This window comes from Sander vitreus, chromosome 8, assembly GCF_031162955.1.
Source record: "Sander vitreus isolate 19-12246 chromosome 8, sanVit1, whole genome shotgun sequence".
Classification (NCBI taxonomy): domain Eukaryota; kingdom Metazoa; phylum Chordata; class Actinopteri; order Perciformes; family Percidae; genus Sander; species Sander vitreus.
In genome coordinates, this window is record NC_135862.1 from 1,809,772 (window position 1) to 1,819,697 (window position 9,926).

The 9,926-nt window shown below is 45.4% G+C and overlaps 1 protein-coding gene across 1 annotated transcript in view; it reads left to right on the forward strand.

Moving 5' to 3' along the window:
• itga11b (integrin, alpha 11b) overlaps positions 1 to 6,605 on the forward strand; it is a 65,793-nt gene extending 59,188 nt beyond the window's left edge. Inside the window, exons 25-30 of the mRNA XM_078256355.1 lie at positions 915 to 1,028; positions 1,182 to 1,265; positions 1,386 to 1,496; positions 1,640 to 1,735; positions 4,664 to 4,777; positions 6,194 to 6,605. Coding sequence (XP_078112481.1) covers positions 915 to 1,028; positions 1,182 to 1,265; positions 1,386 to 1,496; positions 1,640 to 1,735; positions 4,664 to 4,777; positions 6,194 to 6,274 — 600 coding nt within the window. The 3' untranslated portion in view covers positions 6,275 to 6,605. The remainder of the gene's footprint in view (positions 1 to 914; positions 1,029 to 1,181; positions 1,266 to 1,385; positions 1,497 to 1,639; positions 1,736 to 4,663; positions 4,778 to 6,193) is intronic.
• The last annotated feature ends 3,321 nt before the right edge of the window (positions 6,606 to 9,926 follow it).

Genomic DNA, 9,926 nt, shown 5'->3' on the forward strand with positions numbered 1-9,926 from the left:
TTAGGTAAAGAAGAACGGGACAGTTGGGTTTAGGTAAAGAAGAACGGGACGGTTGGGTTTAGGTAAAGAAGAACGGGACGGTTGGGTTTAGGTAAAGAAGAACGGGACGGTTGGGTTTAGGTAAAGAAGAACGGGACGGTTGGGTTTAGGTAAAGAAGAACGGGACGGTTGGGTTTAGGAAACGTGACACGCGGGACAAGATCCCCGGTCTCCTGGGTGAAAGTCCTGTGTTGTTTGACCCATCCACCCCCCCGACCAACCTCCCTACGGGGATTTTCAGGCGTTCATACTACTCGCTAACGTAGTCGCTCTTAATGCTACGTCATCTTCAGTTCTGTAGCTGCTGCTCCCCCCGATGCGCTTTTTACGTCCTACCTGACGCTGACAGCCACTGGCCAAACGTCCGTATTTCACGAGGTCAGAGTGAGAACGGGTTGTCTATGCTGTAGACAACTGGCTGTTGATTTGAATCTGCAAAGATGTGAAATCAGCAAACTTGTTTCTTTCTGTTGTCGTCTTCATCTGTACCTGTAACATCTGAAGATATCCAGTTAAACACGGAGCCATCTCCGACCCATCCGTGGTCTCTGCTGGGCTTATTTTCCGTAGGCTACTGTGTTGCTTTGATAAACCAAATGTAGCGTCAGGGTTAGGGCTGGTCGGACTGACTGCTAGTTTGGGCGGTGTCATTTTCTTTAGCCTGTGGCCCCAACAGGTACATTAGCTCTCCAAGCTAACGCGTGTTGACTGCTGTTCCAGGGCACTTTCACGGGGTAGAAGGTTGTGAAAACACAGGTTACGAGTTTCCTGGAACGCAGCATAAATCTGATGGAAAAAGGAGGACAGGGCGCCGCGGTCGAGTAGAGTAGAGCTGGTACTAGCGGTGGGTAAGCACCATTTGTATTTGCGTGCAGATCCAGAACCTGGGCCTGTTCTCGGTGCAGGACGTCCTGTTCAGGGCTGACATCTGGGCTGTGACCGGGCGGGGGAACCAGCTGCTGAACATCACAGACTACAGCATCGAGCAGGTACAAGAGGGGATACCTTTAAATGCATTTTACGAGAAAATCATTTATTTCCATTCAATTGCAACAGAAAACACCATTTTAACCATGTTTCAACGTGCAGAAGAATGACATGATTTACACAGACAATATAAAGATGACTTTATTCATTTGCAGGTCACTGGGTCTCACTGCTCGCTGCCTCGGCCCAGAACAACCAATCAGGTGACAGCTGAGGACCTGTCTCACCTGTCGCAGCTGGTAAGAACAATGACGTTTCATCCAGGAAGCCCGAGAGACATCCAGACATCAGACGTTGTTAAAGACAGCTGTGTTCTTCTGTTTGTGTGTGTGTGTGTGTGTGTGTGTGTGTGTGTGTAGAACCACAGTAACAGTGGGAGTGTGGAGCTCCAGTGCAGACTGAACCTGCCTCCCTCCAGGCAGCTGAAGCTGACGCTCAGAGGACGACTCCAGCTTCCCGCTCTGCTCGCTGTGAGTCCCGTCTCGCTAGCAGATCTCTACGTTTATACTTCCTGAGAAAATGAATTAATTAAACTGAACATCACTTTACATCTGTAGTCGTTTGTGTGCCTTTTGAACTACGTGACACTGGGATGGCTGACTTCCTGTTTCAGGTGAGCTTCAGGTCCCTGGAGTTACTGAGCGCTGCCACCGTCCAGCTGCCGGCGTCCAGTCCCATGTTCCTGCAGGAGGACACAGCTGTCAGACAGGTAATCTCACCCACCAATCAATCAGTCAAGGCTGTCAATCCATTGGAATATTTAATATAATCCAGGGTTTCCACCCAGTGCATTGCCAGCGTTTCAATGGGGAAACATTTTTTGAATGTATTTTTGTAGTATTTTTAATAGTAGTGATGACTTCAGGATTCGGTGCGTTCTTAGTGCATCTAGTATTAGATTACAAGTTACAAGTTTAGATTTCTATCAGTTTAAAACTGGCTGAATAAGCGTAGCTTCTCTCAGAAATACTTTCACCATAATCAGTCTGTCAGCGCTGCACAAGATACATCTATGGAGGATATTAAAGTTTAAAGAGAAAATGCAAAACTGAAAAACGTACTACTTAGTTTTTTTTAGGGATGCACCGACTCCCCGAATATTGGGCCGAATATTGGGCTTTTTGACGAGGTTGGGTTTCTGCCGAACCTTTTTCCACCTAACCAAACCCTACGCTGGTCGCCGTGATGACGGCGCCGTTGATTACAGGAAGGTGTTTACGTAGGTGGAGCTTCAATGCAGCAGGCTGAGAGGAAGTGGAAATGGAACTGGTGAGCAGAAAAAGTGTTGTTTGGCAGTACTTTCAGTCAAAAGAAGGCCATTCAAGTCCAGCTACATGTTCAATCTGCAATGCTGATTAGTCTGGTGGTGGCGAGGACCCTAAACAATACACAACATCACCGCTGTTACAACATCTGGTATGAAACATCTGGAAGAATACGAGCTGAGCATGAAGGAATCTACAGACAGCAGCCAGAATGCAGCAACTTCAGGTACGGCAAAGGAAGGACAGTCACTGTTTACTTCATTAATGTGTTGACTGTGTTCATGGACTGAGGACGGGACGAGGACTCAGCAGAACCTCAACCAGGGGGTTCAGGATTCGGCCAAACCCCAAAAATCTGGATTCGGTGCGTCCTTAATTAATACGTTTTTTAATGTAGTTACAGCGGGGCGGCTCGGTTGGAAACAAAGACATAGTCGTATTTCCAAATCTCCAGTTAGCGTTTAGCACTGACTTAATGTAGCGGTCCATGAAGTCTGTCCTATAGTTCTTTTCAATTCTCAATTTCGTGATTCTGTCCATGATTCTGTCATCACAGAAACTATTGGGCTTTATATTAACGCTGCCATCAGTCTGGGACTGGCCCCGGCCGGGCCCTTGTTAAAAACAAAAAAAGACACTTGCACCTAACAACCTTTCTGGGGGAAACCCTGTAATGTTATTGGTTTATTGTTCATGTATACTTCTGTTCAGGTTCCCCTAATCAATAGGAAGGCCAGAGCTGCAGCATAAACACACCATCAAATTTAAATAAAGAGGAACACCTGCTGCAACCGAACCACTGAGAAAGACTGGCAGACACATTCAGAGACGTTATGAGGCTTAATAAGTTAGAAACTGAACATGTGGAACACTGCTGCCATCTGCTGTCAGACATCTGTATTACAACAATAAGAACTGCAGATATTCAACATGTACAGAGTGATTTCTTTACTCCCCCGTTGGCTGGGTGGTTTTAGAGGCATTCTTTGGACATGTATACATTCAGAATATAGGGGTTTTTACCACAGGCTTACAGTCAGCAACATGATCAAAGACTTGGATATCAACAGGTTTTTGGATATGAGTTGACCTTTTTAAGAAGCTGCTTGAAGGAATGAAAGAGAGACGCTGTGTTCACGCGCTCCGACAAGTCCTCCACCGCTGGAACACTACATGTAAACGGGAATATTATAGGAATATTCACTTTCAACAGCCACGTAAACAGCTTAGTCAGAATATTGTCTTTTTTGGAATAAGGGCAAAAGCCGGAATATTATGTGCATGTATTGTTTTGTTTTATATACCCAAATATTCAGGATACTTTTTGTCCTTTTATTTATGTGTAGGCTATACATGCGAGTACGGGTGTAGGTGTGCGTATGTCTATATTATGTATGTATGTATATATATGTATATACTGTACAGATGTGTATGTATGGGCTAAATGTTGTCATGCCTCCTAATACTGCAATATGTTTTATACACGGATTTGTGTCCAATAAGGAGTAAGTGGGGCGGGCGAGGCGGGATGAGCGAGTGTGAATGTACATGTGCTGTATTGTCTCTGTCTTATGTCTCGGGGGGCCCCCTCGAAAAATGAGATGCTTCATCTCAAGGGGTTATACTCCTAACAATAAACATTTCAAATGTAAACGTAGTCAATATAAAGTCCTGCCTTTATGAAGGCGTTTAGCTATGTTTTTTTATTTCTTTGGAGCAGTTTTGTCTGATATCGTTGCTGTCTCCACATTTCGTGATCTTGATTTATTCTCATAAACCAATGCTATTGGTCACCCTTTACGAGTGGGTTTTACAAATATTTATACTGTGATGAGGTCATTTTGTCTGACTTTGTCTAGATTGAAAAACTCAAAATGTTTTCAAAATAGCCTTTTTTCATTTCCTTTGGACATACGAGGTTTTCACGACATGTTGTTACTGTGAAGTTATTATCACAGTTAGTAATTATATATATATATATTTCCCATGTGAATAATTGCCTTGTTTTTAAGTCTTATTGTATGAAAACCACTTTATCCCTGTCCTCACGTTGTTGTGTTCTGGTTATTTTGTCCGTATGTAACAAAGATGAAGTGATAAACAAACTATGGCTGCTAACACAACAACAATAATCAGCTGCAGTGTAAGAAAAATCATATTTCTATTCAACATGTAACTCCCGGCGGTCTGAAGCGACATGATGTGATGTTTTATATACATTCAGATCATAAAGTATTTATAGAAACTTGATGAACTCTGTTTGGTTAAAAAATTGATTTCTTCCTCATTAGAGATAACTTATTCCAACATGTTGACGCTCAGAAGGTCAGGAGAGAATAAATGATGAAATATGAGCGTGTTTCTGTGTGCAGATAATCCTGGAGTTTAGGAAAGACGAGGATTACGTCGTCCCTATCTGGATTATACTGGGCAGCTCACTGGGAGGCCTGCTTCTGCTCGCCTTACTGGTCCTGGCCCTGTGGAAGGTACACACACACACACACACACACACACACACACACACATATACAGACACACACACACACACATATACAGACACACAACACGCGCACGCACACACACACACACACACACACACATATACAGACACACACAACACGGGCACACATGCAAGCACACACACACCTACGCATGCACGCACTCACACACACACATACAGACACACACAACGCGCACGCACACATATACAGACACACGCGCACGCACACATGCAAGACACACACATGCAAGCACACACACATGCAGGCACACACACACACCTACGCATGCACGCACTCACACACACGCACACACCACACACGCAAACGCACACACGCACGCACACACACACACACACACACACACACGACACACACACACACACACGAACACACACATATACAGACACACACAACACGCGCACGCACACACACAGGCAAGCACACACACACACACACACACACAACACACGCACACACACAACACACGCACACACACACACACACACAAACACACACATATACAGACACACACAACACGCGCACGCACACACACACACACACACACACACATATACAGACACACACAACACGCGCACACATGCAAGCACACACACACCTACGCATGCACGCACTCACACACACGCACACACATACAGACACACACAACGCGCACGCACACATATACAGACACACGCGCACGCACACATGCAAGCACACACACATGCAAGCACACACACACCTACGCATGCACGCACTCACACACACGCACACACCACACACGCAAACGCACACACGCACGCACACACACACACACACACCAGATGCATGCACGCACGCACACACACACACACGCACACACGCACACACATACACACACACGTTTTTATCACATTGTGAGGACCAGTATGCACACACACCAGATGTGCACACACACACACACACACACACACACACAGGCACACACACACACATACAGACACACACAACACGCGCACACACACACGCAAACGCACGCACGCACACACACAGAGAAGCACACACACATGCACACACACCACACACACGCACACACACACACACACACACACAGGCACACACACACACGTTTTTATCACATTGTGAGGACCAGTAGCTGGCAGCAGCCTGATGGAATCCACCTTTTCTGAAGGATCCAGTAACATGTTTTAACTGCTATAATTATTATAATTTTTATGTGAACAGGAAAATAACTCAAATTAATTAGTTAATTATTAATTACTTGTACTTGAGTATTTCCTCATCTCAGAGGGAAATATTGTACTTTTTGTACAGTTGTTTGTCGGCAGATAATGGAAATTTAAAACAGTTGTCGTCCGTTTAATGTTGTCAATCATGTGTGTTTGATTCCTGTTTCCGGCTCAGCTCGGCTTCTTCAACAGACGGAAAAGACAGGAAGAGGACGAGCAGCCTGTAGCCAATGGGAAGGCAGCAGAGGAGCTGTAATGAGAGGGCGACAACGATGGTGCGTTCGTCCGGTCCTCGTCAACGTATACATTCACACAAACACCATCCTACGAGTTCTGCACCTGAGTGGTTAAACGGCAGCCTGTTGATCGTCACAACGTGGAGCTTAGTACTGGTTTTACAGAGAAAATGCTGCGATTTGATCAATTACTGTGGTCTAACGTGTAACTTCCTGGTGCTGAAATCAGATATTTACGACTTTATGAGTTGATGAGGATCACCTGAATGCATCAAGAGCCACTCAGGGACCCTGATGCCCCAATCAGCCAATCAGCCGCGCCCCTGAACATTTGAACATGTTCCAGTTAATCAAAATAGGCCGTTGCAGTTGAGTTTAGCCGACAAAAGGTGACTGTCCTGAGTCCTAAGTAGTACTCCTGGGACTAAGTAGTACTCCTGGGACTAAGTAGTACTCCTGGGACACGAACACCCGTTTCCTTCCAAAACTTTTTTTTAAGCTCCAGCTTAGCTAGCCTGGTCCTACCAGACTCTGGTCCATTAGCCTGGTCCTACCAGACTCTGGTACTCTAGCCTGGTCCTACCAGACTCTGGTACATTAGCCTGGTCCTACCAGACTCTGGTACACTAGCCTGGTCCTACCAGACTCTGGTACTCTAGCCTGGTCCTACCAGACTCTGGTACTCTAGCCTGGTCCTACCAGACTCTGGTACATTAGCCTGGTCCTACCAGACTCTGGTACACTAGCCTGGTCCTATCAGACTCTAGTCCACTAGCCTGGTCCTACCAGACTCTGGTACTGTAGCCTGGTCCTACCAGACTCTAGTCCACTAGCCTGGTCCTACCAGACTCTGGTACACTAGCCTGGTCCTACCAGACTCTGGTACTGTAGCCTGGTCCTACCAGACTCTGGTACACTAGCCTGGTCCTACCAGACTCTGGTACATTAGCCTGGTCCTACCAGACTCTAGTCCACTAGCCTGGTCCTATCAGACTCTAGTCCACTAGCCTGGTCCTACCAGACTCTGGTACTGTAGCCTGGTCCTACCAGACTCTAGTCCTCTAGCCTGGTCCTACCAGACTCTGGTACTGTAGCCTGGTCCTACCAGACTCTGGTACTCTAGCCTGGTCCTACCAGACTCTGGTACTGTAGCCTGGTCCTACCAGACTCTGGTACACTAGCCTGGTCCTACCAGACTCTGGTACTGTAGCCTGGTCCTACCAGACTCTGGTACTGTAGCCTGAATGAATGAATGGGAGTGTACTCAAAATGTCTGATCTCATGCAGTTAAAAACTGTGCACATGTACGTTAAATGGTAACTTTTTGTGTTTTTTCAACCTGGACCGTATTTTCCCATGTTGTGTCTAAGTGACTGATGGGAACAACAATCAGCTTTTGCTCATTCTGGGTCAAAATGAAAACCTTATTTTTTCACTTTAGTGGCTTTTTTGTCACTTATTCTGGTGTCTTTGTCGATTTTAGTTTTTTTTTTTTTTTTATCAATCTGACATGTCACTTTTTCTGAAGTCTCTGTCGATTATTTTTGAAGTTTTTCTTGTTTTTTCCCCGTTTTTGAAGCATTTTTGTCACTTTTTTTAACCTTCTATTCATTTTTCAAATGCTATAAAATCTGATACAATACCCAAATTAATTGAAAGTACTGAACTGATCATTTATTTTACAATAAAGAACATTGTAGGGACCCATCCACGTTATTTTTTCCATGACTATTTGTTGAAAGAAACCCAAATTTTTGATATAGAGACTTTATGAAAACAGGTCAAACTAGACCCGAGGACAACAGTAGGGTTAAAGGAACACGCCGACTTATTGGGACTTTAGCTTATTCACCGTAACTCCCAGAGTAAGACAAGTCAAAACATACCCTTCTCGTGTCCGTTCGTGTTGTAACGCTGTCTGACGGTTCCACCAGTAGCTTAGCCTAGCACAGATCCTGGAGGTAACTGGCTCCATCTAGCCTAGCTTAGCACAGATCCTGGAGGTAACCGGCTCCATCTAGCCTAGCTTAGCACAGATCCTGGAGGTAACCGGCTCCATCTAGCCTAGCTTAGCACAGATCCTGGAGGTAACCGGCTCCATCTAGCCTAGCTTAGCACAGATCCTGGAGGTAACCGGCTCCATCTAGCCTAGCTTAGCACAGATCCTGGAGGTAACTGGCTCCATCTAGCCTACTGCTCCCAATAAGTGACAAAATAACGCCAACATGTTCCTATTTACATGTTGTGATGTGTATAGTCACAGCGTGTACAAAAAACAACGTAACATGAGACACAGCCATGATCTAACCGTAAACAAACCGGGAACTATATTCTCAGAAAGGCGAAGCTCTGCTACTTCTGCTACTTGGGCGGAGTGAGCAAACTTCTGCGGAAGTGCTTCGGAAAATGTGGCAGAACCTGAGTAACCTGTGTGACAACGTGTGTCCTTTTTTTGTCTTCAGATGACGTCATGATGTTTGAATTCATGCTGAGTGAAGCTGCTCAAATCTCAACACTGATGCGGAGGAGTTAAATTGAAGAAGGGATAGAAAACAGGACACGAGAAAAAAACTAAATGTATTCCCAGACAGGGGCGGAGCGAGGGGGGTGGGGGGGACTTCTGGGGGTCCAGTCCCGAATCTTTTCTCAAAAACCCCCAAATCTTTCAGGGTTTTAAAATAACTTTGTGTCATTTCCCCTCAGTCTTTTTGACTACACTGGCAAATCAATGAAACAAAAGGTCTAATACTGGCGAAATATCGCCATTCATTCTGTGAACTCTACTAAAAATAGATGTTGCACGTTTAGTTATGTTGTTGAAGCCAAATTCCTACCCTCTCTACATTATGTAACTCAAAAATAGAAACATATGACAGTTTTTCCTCTCTTTATGTGACAGGAGTGAAAATTCTCAGCATTTGTTTGTGTGTTTGAAGGCAGTTGGAGAACATTTAGGGCCCTATCTTGCACCTGGCGCAAAGCCCGACACAAGTGTCTTTGCTAGTTTAAGACGCCACTTCGGTTAAATAGCAAATGCACCTGCGCCCATCTGTGTGCCCATGGGCGTGCTGGTTGTACAGGGAGGTGTGTTCAGGTGCATTCTGGGCGTGCTGATTGTACAGGGAGGTGTGTTCAGGTGCATTCTGGGCGTGCTGGTTGTACAGGGAGGTGTGTTCAGGTGCATTCTGGGCGTGCTGGTCTTACAGCGAGGTGTGTTCAGGTGCATTCTGGGCGTGCTGGTCTTACAGCGAGGTGTGTTCAGGTGCATTCTGGGCGTGCTGGTCTTACAGGGAGGTGTGTTCAGGTGCATTCTGGCCATATTGCTATCTTGAGGCAGTGGGAAGTGATGGCACCATTGACCAACAAAAACCTGGTCTAAAGTCAATAACGCAGCATTTCATTGTTATTTCACAGCACATAAACACTATGCTTGTTACACACACAGGGACACACACACGGAAAGACGGAAACAGAGTTTTTTTAACTTTATGGAACAAACGGAGCTACGACACATTCTGCGTCACGTGGTAACCTTCAGGAAGTGAAGTAACGTCTGATTTGAACCCAAACCACCATCTTTTTTATCACCAAACTGGGACCGTTTCACAACGTAAAACCGCAAATGTTACCTTCTCTGGTTTAGATATGAGGACGGAAAACACTCCCATGGGT